The 16,404-nt window shown below is 44.8% G+C and overlaps 1 protein-coding gene across 1 annotated transcript in view; it reads left to right on the top strand.

Annotated features, from left to right (window-relative positions):
• DENND1A (DENN domain containing 1A) overlaps window positions 1-16,404 on the top strand; it is a 493,284-nt gene that overhangs the window by 284,234 nt on the left and 192,646 nt on the right. Inside the window, exon 10 of the mRNA XM_019658787.1 lies at window positions 8,004-8,049. Within this exon, the coding sequence (XP_019514332.1) occupies window positions 8,004-8,049 (46 nt within the window). The remainder of the gene's footprint in view (window positions 1-8,003; window positions 8,050-16,404) is intronic.

Below are 16,404 nucleotides of genomic sequence, written 5' to 3' on the forward strand. Positions count from 1 at the left end.
ATCTTGGCCTGTGACATATCTTAGTCCTAGAAAAAACAAAAAAACAACAACAATCTTTTCCTCCTGTTACCAGTTGCATTTTGAACCTTTACGTTCTTTTTTGGTTTTGTTACTTTCTCTTGACTTATTTTTCCGTATACCTCTTTCTCTTTTTCTTTCCTCACTTCTTTTGTGCCTCATTCATTCCTGCATTTCTCTGAGGGTCTCGTGGGCTGCTGCGGGCTGACAAGCTGAGACTCCCCCCTTTGCAGCTGGCTCTAGCTGTTATGGTTCTCATTGAACTCTCTGGGGCAATAGAGAGCCCTGTCTCCTGACCTTTCCTCTGTGGCTAACTTCTCCTGCTGCACTGGCCTTAGCCATGGAGCCCTTCCTGATGTTTTCTGAGTCTGTCTCCTTCCGGTAGACCAAGGAGGCACAAAAGGGCAGACTACTCCGGCTTTGATGTTGACCTTTCCAGGTTTTCTTAGGCATTATCTTCGTAACTCCAGTGTTCATTTGGTTAGGTTCAGTGGCTTGGAGCTCTAGAAGGCATCTCCCCAACCCACAAGGTTAGTCTAGGAAGCCGCAGGGCCACACCAGAGGGGCGCTGTCCTCCCACTTCCCATCAGCTCCAGGGATACACACGTGTCTCGAATTAGCAACCGATCTCCTGTGCCCAACTCCGCACCCTCCAAGCCCCTCCGCTGTGGTGTGCCCTGTGGTTGGCCTGCCGGCATTGCCATGGGAAATGAGGCAGTCCCTGCCTCCTGTCCAGTCTAGAATTGTGCCTGTCCCCTCGTGCATCCTCATCCTCTGCTGTTGCTCATAAATCAGGAGGGCTGGCTGGAGCCAGGCAGGAAGTTAAACACCTTTTCCCCTAAGTAAACCTTGATTAACTCATGGCATTCGTACCCCTTCTACTTTTCAAGCCGTATTTTCTGCCTCTCACCAGCTGTGACCTTTGTCGATTCACTTAACCTCTTTGAGCCATAGGTTCCTCTGTAAATTATGGAGATCAGCCTTTCAAGTTTGCTCCGAGGATGAAAGGAGGTGATCGTAGGCCCGCCCCCAGCACCCTGTAAGTTTCCGCGCAGCAGCTTACACACATACAGTCATATGCCTGTTGATGTCTGTTGGTAACTGTAAACTCCAGGTAGGCAGGGTCCAGAACTGTCTTTTCTCTCCTCTATCCTCAGCCCAACGTGGTGCCCAGCACATAGTAATGTTTATTGATTGACCAGCATATGGAAAACACTGACCGCATAATAAATGCATCATAAGATGTTCATTTTCTCTTTCCCCTCCCTGACTACCCTTTTAAAGCCATGCTCCCGAGTGACTAGTTGATTTTTCTCTGTAGACCCCATGAGTCACATTTTGATCCTGTTTCCCCCTTTGCGGTGGCAGCTGAGCGCTCAGAGACGAATTTGTGGCCACCCCAGCAGGTGTGCAGAGCCTCGCAGCACGCTCACCTCACCGAGGCTTGCATTTTTCTTTTGCCCCTATTTCTTTCCTATTTTTACCGCTGTACTGAACAAACTCATAGATACTGCCTTAAATCCTGTTTAGAACAAAAATGAGGATCAATTCATGTAAGCTAGTAAGGCAAATGTACTTTTATCCTAGCCTTGAAGTGTCCACTTGCTATGTTATTTTTCAGCTCTCAGATATCAAATAACCAGCTTTCTCTTTAGTTTAACGTCATAGTCAGAAGAAGTTAGTATTAAGCAGGAATAGCACAAGAGACTTTGAGGTAGAAGGATTTGGGCTGGAATCACCATTAACTGAGCATGGCGACTTTCTGAGAATGCCTTTTTTCATCTGTAAAGTGGATGGTAGTATACATTGGATTATTCGAGCACTAAATGAGATAAGGTAACCAGAGCCTCCCGCCCAGCCGGTGGTGTTTGGTGAGCGCTCGGCACATAGTAGCTGACCCACTGTCGTTATCCTTCCAGATTCCGGGAACCAGAACACAGTTCGGTTCTTCTGGGGCTGACAATCTAGAATAACTATGTACATTAGCACGTGGCTTATGCCCAATGGGCAACCCAGACAAAAGCCTCTGTAAAGAAAGGTGTTAGCAAGCACCGGGGTGCCTGACAGGCAGCACAAAGTCAGTTGGACTTAGGGGAGGGGGGATCTGAGGCCCACTAAGAGCCCGAGGCACGTTTGAAACAAGAGGGTTCCTGTGGGTAAGGGGGGTCCGGACAATGTGGAGGGGCCTGGGACCAGCACAGCTGCTGGCCGGCCCTCAGGGAGCAGGTTCGAGAAAACTCGCTCTCCTTCCATGGCCATGCACGTGATGACCTGGGAAACAGTAAGCTTGGTTTATCTCAGCATACTGGACTGGAATGGACGTGGTTCTCATCTCAGTTCTGCTGTTCACTAGCCGCGTGACCTGAATGAGGTGTGTAGCTTTCCAACCTTCATTTTCTCATCTCTAAAGTGGCGGTAGTAACAGTACCTGTCCCACACTGTTGTCGTGAGGACCCAGCGAGAAGATGCCAGTTGAGCTCTCGGCCTCACTGGCTTGTGCCAAACGTGCAGTGGACGGTGGCCGCTCTTACCGGTCCCTGTGCAGCCTGTACACCGTCTGTCCAGTCATGCTCAGTCAGACCAAAGCCATGATTATTTGTGTTCTTCAACAAGATGAGTTGTCTGGTCTTTCTTCTTGTTCTTTTCCCCGTTCTTTTGTTCTTTAACCTCTCTAACAATGCCGAGGCCTCATTGTTTCAGAGCAGAATTTAAAACTCGGACAAGCTGTGTTTACACTTTTGTTTCTTGTCAAAAAAAGAAAAGCTCAGACGAATGAGAGACCTCTTTCAGAGTTTTCTTTTAAAAGATGGCGACCTGAGGAAAGACTTGTGGGATTTTCTTTGCCCAGCAGGGTGTTTGGTTAAGAAGGTGGTGTGCCTCTGAGAGGTGAGATGGGCACGGTGAGGTGTAAATTGTAAAGCTAACTAGGCATTTCTATGGAAAAAGGGAAAGAAAAACAGTGGGTCTTGCAAATCCTCAGCAGCTCTAAAGGAGTCCCTTTCTCAGGTGAAAGAGGTGTTGCTCACCTGGGGCTGGGACCCTCCTCCCCCTGCCCACTGTGCCCCTCCTCTCCCCTCCTCCTTTGTCTTAGGAAGCTATATTTTATGTATTTGAGCAGCCAGTGTTCTCTTATTTTACCTGACTCTTTTCCAATTAGTAGCTGCTCACCTCAGGGGAACATAATTAAGAGGGCTCTAGTTATCTGGGGGAAAGGAATTAAACAAATTGTGAAAGTGCAGTAATAATGAACAGGGACTACAGGGCCATTAAGAAGTCTGCAGTGTCCGTATTCGTGCCTGTTCATTGCTAGGAATGCGCTCCAGCTACAGGACGTACCGGGAAGAGAGGTGGGCGCCTCAGGCCTAGAGTTTGGGTAAAAAGCTCCCTTGGTATACCAGCACTCGTTTCCTTTGGCTGAAGTGCTGAGTACGTGCTGTGTGGTGGAATGGACACAGCGTGAGCTTTTAGTCCTGCAGCCCTGAGTCTGAATATATGGCTCTACTCTTTACTAGCCGTGTGACCTTGGGCAAATCACTTTACCTTTCTAAGCCTGTTTCCCGTTCTGGAAATGTGGGAAATAGCACTACCTTGCAGAGTTGCTTTGAAAATTATGGGTAAGAATGCACTGAAGCAGCTAGGTTATACTAGCTCCATGAATATTAGCTTCTTCTCCCCTTAAGAGGATTCAAGCTGAGCGTACCTTTCAGGTAAAGGCCATTATATTGTCACTGCTTTGGCACCAGCAACAGAACCCCTTTCCTTTGCAGGGGAGAAGGAAGACAGACTAGCTTTACCTCTTGCAGGATGTAACTGATTATGTCCGAAAGTGCAACCATTCCCAGAGAACAAAGGCCAGGTACACATATTCCCCATTCCACTCTTCAGAGATGGACGGTGGCACCCCACAGTTGCCGTGACACAGTCGGTCATAGCAGTTAATATTATCAGCTTTGATTTAATTATGGGCATTGTGGCTTCTGCATGTGTGTGTCTAATTGTCATTAAAGTGTCTTCAAAATCGCACTCAGACTCTGCCCTGAAATGGGAAGTCGCTGTGAGTGCCACTAGGCACCAAAGCAGAGAAGCATGCTGTTGGTTTGCTGTTAGTAAAACCGATGTGTACGTTCATATTTTCTTGAAAAGCAATAAACAAATTCTTTCTGGGACCTAATAATGGAAGATAGTACCTAATTAATAAGGTTTTGTTACTGACATGCCCTTAGAAAAAGGTGGACATTGATGACTGAATCAAAAACAAAGATTCAGGTGAGTCAGACTCTGACTGTGAAGAACTTTTGTAGGAATGGCTTAACCCATTAATTTTGGGTTAATTCTCCTCTTAATGTAAGCCAACGAATGATAAGTGGTCTTTAAAATTTGTCATTCTACATAAGAAAGTAATGAATCATAGTTCCCTTGGTAGTTCTTGTCCTCTTGGTGGTACATAAAATCAAAAGTAAAGGTTACCCTCCAAAGAGAGTGATAAGCAACCCTAGTGAGTAACTCAGATCGTAGACAGGTGGCAGAAGAGTAAGGAGACAGGTGCCCGGGGATCAAAGGGAACCCGTTCGGACATGATGGTAGCCACTTACTGAGCCCACCGTGTGCTGCTCCTGTGCGAGGCACTCTATACATCATCTCTAATCCTTGCCACAGTGAAAGATTTCCACTGGGGCAGGTACTGCCCTTCTAGAAAACACTTTGCCAAGATATAACAAAAGATGTGAAAAAAACAGTCCTGCCCTTTGACTTAATAATTCCATGTTTGGGAATTCATGCACATGAAATCATTCATTTTTATTGTTACAGAGTTGCTTATAGTGAAAAAGTAGATGCGACTGTAACTCTCGGTATAGGGCTCAGTAAATTATGGTATATCCATACTCGGTGGAATATTACACAGTCTTTAAAGTAATCACAGAGATAATAGTAAAAACATGGGAAATGTTAATGTAGCCAATGAGAAAGCAATAAAATGTATGCACATTCCAGTTTCAAAGATAAAATGTTTGTTAATGTGGGCCGATACAAAGGAGAACAATGCAGAAACAGAAGTAGTTCTGTTAAGATGACATGACCATGGGAGAGTGGTGTTTTTCCCCAGAAAAATTTCTCTTTACAATAAAAAGCTATCACAAGCAGGCTTCCAAAGAAAATGAGTCAGTGGCAGCAGTGACTGTTGAGGTATAATGAAAATAGAAACTGTTTTCAGAACGCACCTAGAATTACCCAGTTGTATCGTATGTGCTATGCTGAGATGTTAAGGAGTCTCCAGGTTCCTTTTTTCTCTTTTTCCCTCTCCCCACTTGGAATTTGTAATTAGTATATACGCAGAATGAAAATGCCAAAGATTCAGGGCAGTATTTAGGGCTTCGTAAGCCAATGATGGCAACGTAAAAGGTATTTGTCTAAATTTGAGTTCATATATATAATTAAGCAGGGAGCTGCTGTGATTTCAGAGTCAGTGTGTTTTAAATATTTTCTAAATACAGAGCAGTTGCAGCCCTAACAATACTTGGCTAAGAAACTACATTTCTACAATAGCCTGTAATTACCCTTCGGAAAACTATTGAGCTTAAAAAAAATACCTACCAGACCATACTGAAGAGTGAGTCCCTCTTTGTCCCTTCTTCATCTGCAGTTATTTCTGTAAGACTTCTTTTTCCTCTCTTTCAGGCTATCATTGATTTTATTGCAGGACAAAAGGGCATAGCATTAAAACCTACATATTTAGAATTCTAGAAAATACTTTTTCAGATAAGAGTCTGTGTTGAGTTATACAGAAGCTTTTGCTGTAGATATTTACTTTCACCTTTTTCTCACAGTTGTTGGAATGTCTTTTTCTGTGCCTTAATTTATTTGGATTTTAGTTCTGAAATGCTAATTAAAACTCAGGGATCTTGGTCAATTGTATGATAGAATATAGGAGCTGGAAAAGTTGATCAGATTTGGTGAAATACTATGGATTTGGGTTTTTCTGCCTTCTGTGTGTTAGGCTGTGTTTCTGGACACATTAATAAGTAGCCATTTTTCTGGAATTCTGCACTCTTCCTGCTTTCTTTCATTACATTAGGCAAGGTTCCACTAGATGAGACATTTGTAGTCTTAAGACTTCCTGCCAGGGTTCAGACTTTGTATTTTTGACATTGAAGCTGTCGTGTTCCTGAAGCTACTTAATTAGAAACACATTCATTTCAGTGTACATTGGAAAAAACTTGGACAGCAGAGCCAGGCACACTGGGAAGTTTGAGCATTTGTGGAGCTGGCCGCTAAACTAATGGTTTACAGTTTAAGGGAAAAAAATATCGCAGGGCATTTCCTTGCCCCTAGAAGCGAAGAGAAGCTGAATGTGCACAGCAGATACCTTTTTCAAAAGGAGAGAAGAGAAGAAAGAAAAAAAGACAACTCCACTTTCACTGCAGTTGTGTGTATAATTCTTTCTTTGGCTATTATCAAATACAAAAGTCTTCTAGAAGAATCGTTCCCAAACTGTGCTGCTAATATTCAAGTCTGTTTTACAGGCTCCCAAGATATATTACTGCTGAGATCTGTAGGAAGGAGGACATTTTATATTCTGGGGAAGGATTTTTGCTTGAAGAATTTTATTTGTTGAATGGTAATGAGGGAATTGTGCCCTTATTTTTAAATGTTTGAGCAATTTTAAAATGCGCATCTGATGTTTAAAAACCTTCATTCCTCATCCATTGCTTTCAGGATAAAAGCCTAAACTCCCTAGTATTCAATTGGAAGTAGATCTCTCCTTTCTCATTTCTTACCACTCCTTGTTTCCCCAGCCCTTGTCCCCAAGAAAGCCACCCTTGTAGGTCCACTCCCACTCGCCCAGCTGCCCAGAGTAAAGGGCCCTACCTGGTCACCTCAGACTGTGACAGGTATCTTTCCTCTAGGCTCATAAAATACCCTTTGCACCTTTCACAGGATGAATCACACATACTGGAGTCACACTTTGGGAGGAGTCACTCCCTTCCTCTCTCCTCCGTGACCTCTTCCCCACCCCCAGGGAAAGGTCATGTGGGAGGCGGGCCTGGGGATTTTAGGCTCGGGATTATGAAGTCAGAATGGCACAGAGAAGAAACTTGGAGTCAAATCCTAGGTTTGCCACTTACTTTGTTTTATGGCGTTAGATAAGCGATTTAAGCTCTCTGGGCCTATTTTTTCCCTCTGTAAAATGGGGATAATACCTAACTTGTATGGTTGTTGTGTGGATTAGGAAAGATAAATTTGAAGTTTATATAATGCCTAGCACATTTATCATTGTAAGTAATGTCAGAAATTATGATGTGTGTGTGTGTGTGTGTGTGTGTGTGTGTGTGTGTGTGTGTGTGCGCGCGCGCGCGCGCACATGCCCTGTGAATGAAGTAGCTGGTAGGGGCTTTATGAATATTAGTGCCATTGGTAGCATATGTGCCGTGGGAGAGGAGGTGCTTACTGGTAGCTCACCATGTGCTTTGTCCAATCAGAAGGGACAGTTAAATCACATCTCTTGATGGCAGAAGGAAACAGCAATTAAAACTCATTCTCCATTTCAACCTTGTTAACTGCTTTCTCTGTTGTAATCATGGCAATAATAAATCGTTCCCATTTGTACCAGGAACTGCACTAATCACTCGATGTGTATTTTCTCTCGTGCTGATGGCAACCTACCAGCTCTGTTCCAAGACCCCATTTTAAAGATAAGACGACTGAGGCTGTGCAGTTGCATTTGCATAGCTGCTATTCAGGGACTAATGCCAAAGCCCGTTGTCTTCCCACCACCCATGCTGCTTCCAGCACTGCCCACATTTTGAAATTCTTCTGAAGTTTCTAGGCTTGGGAACAAAATGTCATATTAGGGTTTTTGTTGTGAAAGGAAATGTAACTGTGCATACGTTTATTAAAACAGTTTTTCTCCAAATAGTGAACCATCTGTAATTTTCTGTCGGAAGCAACAGACATTAAAGCAGCTGTATGTCTGTTTCTCTTCACAGCGCTCCCATGCCCTACCTCATAGGAATCCATTTAAGTTTAATGGAGGTAAGTTGGCTCCTTTCCTCCCCAGGTCTCTCTACTGGCCGTTGTGTTTTGCTGCGTGGCCGTGGAACAGACACGGTCTGTGGACTCACAGCTCTGCCCGGGGGAGCGCGTGGAGCAGCGCCTCGGGCGCAGTGTCTTCCGAGGTGCACTGGGCTCATTTCCAGTGTTTTCCACTTTGCTTGGAGATTGTCAGTTTTCACGGGTGAGGGAGTGAAGCTCAGAGAGGCAGGAGGAAAAAGGCCTTCCAGTGTTTGAACAAGGGAAGGGAAATGCTTCGCTTTTCAAAATGATGTATATTCTAAATCACTATGCTAATATTACATTTTTCATTGTAGAAAATGTGGTGTGAAAAGTATATGGAAGTATAGAGGAAGATTAAAATGGCCCACAATGCCATGATTCTAAATTCAACCACTGTTTAGCATTTTATTAGTCTTCCTCCTAGTCTTTATTCTGTGAATATATATTTTGTATAGATGTACATAATTGACATGTGTTTTATAGAAATATAATTTTATGTTTTTATATGTCACTTAATATTATGTATGGCTTGGGGATTTCTACATGTTTTTTATTTACTCTCAGTAATAATAATTTCTTGTTTGCTACCTGTCATTCCACTGTTTGGACATATCACAACTTAACCATTTTCCTATTATTGTAGGACTTAGGTTGTTTATAATTTTTCACTATGATAAATAACATGTCAATGAATATGCTTATGCATAAGGCTTTATCTGCATTTTGACTTAGTTCCTTAGCGTAGAACCCCTAGTGTAGAAATGCTTGGTCAAAGCTCTGAATCTGACGCCAGATTGCTTTCTGCATGGCTGTACCAATTAGCTAGCAATTCTTTTAAAGGACTTATCTGTGCTTTTGTAAGTGCTGCGGGTTTGTAGATATGAACCCTAAGCTTTTCCCTCCTCAGGAGAGAGCTTAAATTTGTACTAGAGCAAAATGGGGTGGGAGGTGGGGGGCTTGCCTATTTTGCACAGGAGATAAGCGCTCAGAGGAAAATCTAAAGCCATATCCGTCTGTGATGATGCTTTGCATGTCTTAAAGGAAGTGCTACTTCTCTTCTTCTGTTCCCTTCATTTCACGTCGACGAGGACCACCTGCTTCTTCGCTAACTGTTGCACACTGTGCTATTGTGCTTACGAAAATGAAACAAGTTGGTTATCGAAAAACCTGTTTGTTTGACATTGAGAATCTTGATCAAAATAGACCACAGAAATCTGCTCAAATTTCTAATTTGACAGGACGGCCATGTGGCTCCTACATTCTGTTAACAGTTCCTCCTTGTCATCACCCAGCCCTGAGTACATACAGTACAGTTACGGACTATCTTGGATGGTGTATTTAGATCAGATTGAAGAGATTTCTTCTGTGTTTTACCTTTGTTTGTCAAGTTTGAGGATATATTCAAAGCTCCTGTATGAAAAATTTAAATTGAATACTTTCTAATAGGCTTTTGGTGCCAATTGTAGAGTTTGAAACACTAATGTAAAGCCCATTTGGTCTAGTGGAGACCACAGCTCTTCCCTGCCTCCCCTCCTGCCTGGCAGACTGTTCTCTCACAGGCCTTTTCAGACTCCTTTGCACGTCCCTGTACCTTCAGCATGGTCCGAGTTTCTAGTCTTGACCTGCTTTCCTTCTCTACATGCCCTCTAGCTACCTTGTTCAAGGCTTTTTGTTTCAGCCACCAAGGTAATGTCAGTGCCTCTCCGCTGTGACTCTAACAGTGGGTCACCTCTCCCTGAACATAGGGCCAAAGTTTCAAGTGCCAATTGAATTTCATCTAGATGTCCTGTGATGTCTCAAGCTCAGCCCTACACATCCACATGTACATGCACACATGCACGGATATGCACACGCATGGACACACACACAATCACATGCACACACACACACCAAGCTCCTTCCTCTCCGGCGCTCTGGTCCCTGTGAATGGCAGCCCTGCCTGCAGAGGCACCATCGTGGGACTCACTGAGCATGGCTGAATGCTCTTCTTCCTCCTCCTTTCTTCCTAGTCACTGAGTCTCTGACACGCCTCTCGCCCTGTTCTTGCTGTACTGCCTTGATTGACATTTTTCTTTGCTTTCCTGGATCCTTGCAAAGCCTTATTCATTCATTTGCAAAGCAGAAGGAAGGCCTCTCATGTTCCAAACATTTTGCTGGGTCCTGGAGGTCTGAAGATGAATCTACAATTCAGTTCACAGTCCCTGTATTTAGGGGGTTGCCTTCTACCAGTTTACTCCCCCTTTAGTAGCCTGCCATCCAGTGTCCCCCTGCACTGCCCCTGAGTCCTGCTCAGTCTCTTCACTGCGGTCAAGCCCTCTGTCCTCTCACTGCCCCTTGTTAGCCATGTGCTCACCGATCCCTTGCCGTACCCACATCCCCGCACCTCTGCATGGCTAACTAACCCTGCCCTTCTCCAGCTCTTCCAAGAAGTCCTCCCATTTTGTTACCGTCTTTCACTTACTGGACCTCCTGCTCTGGGTGATAGCTGTTTGCTTCCCTGTCCACCTCCATCATCCCTTGGGGCTGGAGTCCTTTGGGAACAATGACTGTTTCATTTATTGTGGTGCCCTCAGCACGTAGCAGGACACCAAGCAGGTGCTTTCTGAAAAGGTAGGCTGAGGGCGTGCTTGGAAAGCTGGAATCTGGACACATTTGAGCCCTCCAACAGGCATCACTGTTTCCAGAGAACCCAGCACCATGATTTTACTTAAAGATGGAAGGAGTCCATTTCTTACTTATTTATGATTGTAAGTTATTTAAAACAAGGCCCTTTGTTAGTAAAACATGCGATGCCAAACATGCTTAAATTGTGAAGCTACAACCAGAGACAAGTTTTGCACTTAGGTAAATGGGTCAAGCGCACTGTGGCCAGCCTTTGAAAGGCTTTAAGTGAGAAGGTTCTGGAAGCACGGGCCAAGATAAGGTCTTAGCCCTATGGATTGGCTAAACTGGGGCAGGGGTTGGCCATGCTCAATGTCTGTGTGGTCAGCACTAAAAGGAAAAGAAAATAGTAGTCGCCCCATGCTTGAAGCCAGCTAAGACCCTTTGTGAACAAAGTGGCATTTCCTGGGTGTGTTGGGCAGCCAGTGAACTACCAGATCTTGGCATTTAGTCTTCTCATCCCTTCCCGTGGACTTCAGCTCAGACGCGGAGTGCTCTAGTCGTGCTTTTTGATTGGGTTTATCTGGCTCTTATACCCGTCAGACGAGAGGGATGCTTCCCGTGAGCTTTCTTCCAGGATCTGTGGGCTGTAATGCTGGGGGAGGGGCTCGTACCTGGGCCAGAGGAGAGCTCTCCAAGGCGGGAGCTTGGAAGGCCCCGCTCCTCTCCCGTACTAGTTTTCTTACTGGCAATTCAGCAAAAGGCTTATTTTTGACTGTCTTGTTATTTTTTCTTGAAAGCTATAGGCACCTTATTATGCCTTTGCATATGTGCCAGAATTTTTTAAACTTCAAATGAATGTGGCAGATGTTCATAAAAGTTTAGAAAAAGCTACCATAGGAAGACTTTTTAACCATTTTTATGACATTCAAATTTGTTGCACAGAAAAGAATATAAATTGTAACCTAGTGTTCTCGTTTGAAAAAAAAAAAGCTTATTTTGAGGAAAGACCTAATTCCAGTCTGCATGCTCTTACCGGGAGCTCTTGCTATTTGTTCATTGGTAACCAAGTCACCTTCAAGAGACTGCCTTCCTTCTAAAGGGACACGTTTATAGCTCACCGTCATGCTGATCCCTGCTTCTGCCTTTGTATATCTTCCTCTCATTTAGGCAAACATTAACTTGAGTCTGGTGGTAAGTTCGCAGGCTAGCCCAGGGTGTTGGCATAGGCCTGGTTCTCCTTGGAGAGAATGATCCTGTTAGCTGGCAGAGAGGAAACACCAGAACGTGGCCAGATTACACCATGATGGTTTTCTTTTCTCCCCTTGACCTCAGCTTAGTTCAGGAGATATTTCTGCAGCCCCTCTTCTGTGCCTTGTGTGGTGGCAGGTGCCTGGCCATGTCTGGTAGCTGGTGCTTCTCCTGTTTGATAGATGAAGCCATTCCTGTCTAAGCCTCACAAACAACGCTGTGTGGACAGGCCTCAGAGTGACATGAGGGTGTTTTATGTCATCCCTGCCTGGTGGCAGAATGGTCAGGAATGAGGAAGGAAAGGTGGGAGCAATGACACAGTTCCAGATGGAAGCTCAGGTTAGCCTGAAACCAAGCTCTACCAAGGCCCAGAGGCAGCACAGGGGCGCAGATAGCATAGAACGTGGGCTCTGGATTCTGGCTGCCCTGCTTCTGCCTGTGTGACCTGGGGCAAGGTAAGTGACCGCTGAGCTTTTTTCTCACCTGTTCCTTCCCTATAGGATGTCAGAGGATCCAGGGAGATAATGGTTGTCGGGTGCCTAGCACAGTGCCTGGCACGTAACGCAGTCAACAAAGGCCAGCAGCCATTGCTGTTTGTATTTCCTCAGTGGCCTTAAAGCTATTGACATTGTTAAGTTGATGGCTTTAAAATCATGTCTCAGGGACTTTTAGCTTCCAAGGCTCATAGTCATCAGCCTCATTTTCTAGGGAAAGAGAGTTTCAACAAAATTGTTTTGTGCCTACACCATTTTCTCCTGGTTTTCGGTGCTGGAGACATTGTTCCAGGGATAGGAGTGGCACTTTTGTAGAATTTGCTAAATGCGCTCCCAATCCCCTGCTTGACCACGCCCCCGCTGTAGTAACTTCAGGGAGGATACTCTGTATCTTAGTTTCTTCATCTGTAACAGCGGTGAGTGCCCATCTCTTAGGATTGTGGTAAGGATTAAATAAATGAGTGCTGTATATGTCCAGTATAGCCCAGCGTCTGGCCTGTGGTAGGTAGGCAGTAAACACCCCCTTCTACAGTCATGTTGTGAGAGCCTTCTATGGACCAGGCACAGCCTCGTACTCCAAGCCTAGATAGAATAGTGAATACGCATATGACATAATCCCTGACCTCACGGAGTTTCGTCTAGAGCAAATGCAGACAAGTAGAAAGTAATGGCAGTGAATTTGGGGTGCCATGGGCTCTGGTAGGGGAGACACTAAACCTAGCCTTGGGGGCTGTGTTTCTCAGCAGAAGGGAATGCCTACACTGAAACCTAACAGACAAATAAGAATTCAGCCAGGATAAGGGGTCAGCAAACTTTTGAGATGGAAGACCAATCCTGTCCCTCACAACAATGTCAAAATTATTCGAGAGCCATAAAACAAATGAAATCACCATTATGTGAATAATATCCTTTAAAAATTTTATAAATGAAACTATGATAGTCTTATTTTCATTTTCAGTTTTACTTCAGAGCCACATGTACATACCCATAGAGCCGCGTGTGGCTTGTGAGCTACAGTTTGCTGACCCCTGAGCCCGGGGAACAGGGAACAGCATCTACAAGCACTTAAAGCGTAGCCCATGGAGTTTTCCAGGAAGTACGTGTGGTTCAGGGTCTGATAAGAGCATGAGGCTGAAGGGGGAGAGGAGAGCTGAGGCAGGCAGGCAGGCAGGCAGGGGCCTTGCGAGCCGTGCAAGAGTCTGAACTTTATGGGGCAATGGAGAGCCATTGAAGTGTGTAAATAGGGGAGGGACATGGTCAGGCCTTCTCCTGCTGGGCCGTTAGAAGCACAGTCCTTCCATATAAAATGCTTGGAACCTGCTTAACCACGTTAATAAAGTAAATTGATATTTGTAAAGTTCAAGGTAATTCTTAAGGAAATCACACACCACAACCACATATATAAAATTCAGATGTGTTAGCGTCCCACACCCAAGCTTCTGAATGGTTCCCTGACTACCAAGCCAGGCAGAGGTGTTCGTAGTGATGCCTTTCTTTGAGGTTTTAAGCAACACTTTTACTAGATTTTGTCTTTTCTTCTCTGTTTCCAAGTAGTTTGTATGAATTAGATATTCTTTCTGCAGCCCAGTTTGAGGATATAAATTTAGGTTTATACTAAGTGATAGTTCCAGGCAGGAGGAACAGATACCAGGTTCATTCACAGCCTCCCCCACCAGTGTGATTTCAGAAGGCCTGTGGTGGGTGCGCCAGGACCAGGGTCAAGCTCACAGCAGTCCTCCCTCTGTCACCATCCTGTGCCTAGGCTTAGCCCGTCCCCTCTCTGTCACCATCTTGGATCTAGGCTTAGCCCGGGCTCCCAGAAGCCTGATTTTGCAGATACACCAAGTGCTGGGAACACCACCGAGCCACCACTCCGGGGGCAGCATCCAGGTGCCCAGTTAAAGCTCTTCTTGGTCCCTGGCATCCAGAGGTGGCATCTGTCTGTGTCTACAGTGGGGCTTCTGGTTTAACATGGGGCTTTACTCATTTACAGACAAGAAAAGTAACTTTTTTCCCCCTTTGCATCTCAAAGAATCTGAGTTTCTGTCAAATGAGTTGGCACCATTTTAACTAGTTTTTTCATTTTTCTTCTGTCAGAGAAAGTCTTTAATCCTTTGTTCGGTTTTGAGGATATTTATTTTTAAACAGCTTCATAGTGAGTGAATAAGAGTGTTTCTTATTTACCGTTTGCTTCTTTGCAGGACTCCGCAGGTAGACAGTGGTAAGATGTGGTGCACACTTGCTAATGCTGAGATTGGTGCAGAACCCTGTGCCATAATTCTACCCGTATCAGAGCTGACTTGTTTGTGCGTCCTCACAAGAACTGAGAAATTCCCTGTGAGGGCTCTTTGTAAATGCTCGGTAATCATACTCCTGCTTTGTACAAAGGCAGTATGTGTGTGAAGAAGCCCACCTGGTGGCTCATCGCGGGTTCACGAGGAGAGCTTTAGAAGAAAGGGAGTGGCCTGGGAGGACCCTGGCCTCTTCCGAGTCCTTGCCCGGTGCCTAACTCTGGGCTAGGCACTTGACCTGTTTTCGCTTTTGAGCATTTCTCAGCATCTCTCTGGCCAAGTCAGAGATACCCAGATTTGCAAGTGGGGGAAGCTGAGGCTCAGAGGGGGGAAACTGCACGCAGCCCCAAGCCCCCAGAACCCCTGTCTGTGCACCCTCCCACCAGGCTGCGTGAGTTATGCCTGGCGGAGAGTCCCCCTCCTTCCCTTCGCCCCAGCTTCTTCTCAGGGCGGCCTCTGTGCAGTGCATTGGGGCTTGTGGTGAGGGCACAGGAGCGCCCGTGTCTGGCAGCTCATATTCCGCCAGAGAAAAGCTCCAAGTACCATGGTGACCAGGATTGTGTTACTCAGCCTCTCCATGGCGCCATTCTCCCATCAGTAGAATTAAGATGATATTATCCATGTCACAGAGTTGTGAGAATTAGCTGATATAATGGATGTGAAGAGCTTCTTAAAAATACTAAACAGAACGTTATTCTTCACAGTTGGTAATATAAAATTAAGAGGCAAACCTTAGACCAGTGAAACCCTGGTGCTTGCTTTATTATATAAGGAGAAAGGTAATTGGACAGTAGTCTGGTTTTTCTGGAATTTCCTTAGCATGTTATTTTTTGTCATGCAACATCATCACGTGAGGCTGTGTCACATCCAGCAGTCAGAGTAAGAACTGGGCAGCTGTGTCCCGCTTAAGGCCTGACGGATGGAGCTCCGGTCTCGCCTGGTGGCTGTCCCCTGGAAGTGCCCTCCTCGCAGTGGCATCTGCTTTTTAAATGAGTGAGGTTCTTAAATGCCACTTACCCTAACATTGGAATTAGTTAATTTAAAACAATTTAAAGCTCTAGTAGTAATTTATGTAATCAAAGGGAACAAGTACTTCTGGCTGATTTAAGTATCTCTTGCAGTCAGTACGTTTTCTGTCTAATTTGTTGTGACTGAAAGGTTCTCTTGTGAGATGAGATGAGCCTCTGTTATAGATGAGAAGAACTGAGTAATTTATGAGGGAGAATCCCAGTAGAAAAATGTGAAACCATCATTGATGCTTTTGTTTTCCAATTTTCCTATCATCACTTAGCTAGTCATTATATATAAGTTCCGTTTAGCAGTGTTAAGACTGACTTCAAAGGAAACTTGAAAGTTTATAAATTGTTACTAAGAGAAACTAGAACTAATCAAATTTCTGTCAGATTAAGATAAGGAGTACACGCCAGAAGCTGCGTGGAGAGTAGCAAGAACTCTTGGACTCTAGAGTTCTGTGAACCTGGACTCCCATCCTAGCTCCCCCATTACTGGGCAACTTTAAACACGCACCTTTGTTTAAAGGAGGGACCTGTTTTGCAGAGGGATAAAGGTATGGTTACTATCCCATAGTCTGACCGCATAGCACAAAGTTACTCTTATGTTATCCTCTTAAGAGAGGCCTATTGGAAATACTTAATAGTCACATCGACCATTGAAGGAGAATCTGCCAATATACATGG

The sequence above is a fragment of the Hipposideros armiger genome, unplaced genomic scaffold, assembly GCF_001890085.2.
Source record: "Hipposideros armiger isolate ML-2016 unplaced genomic scaffold, ASM189008v1 scaffold_290, whole genome shotgun sequence".
Lineage (NCBI taxonomy): Eukaryota > Metazoa > Chordata > Mammalia > Chiroptera > Hipposideridae > Hipposideros > Hipposideros armiger.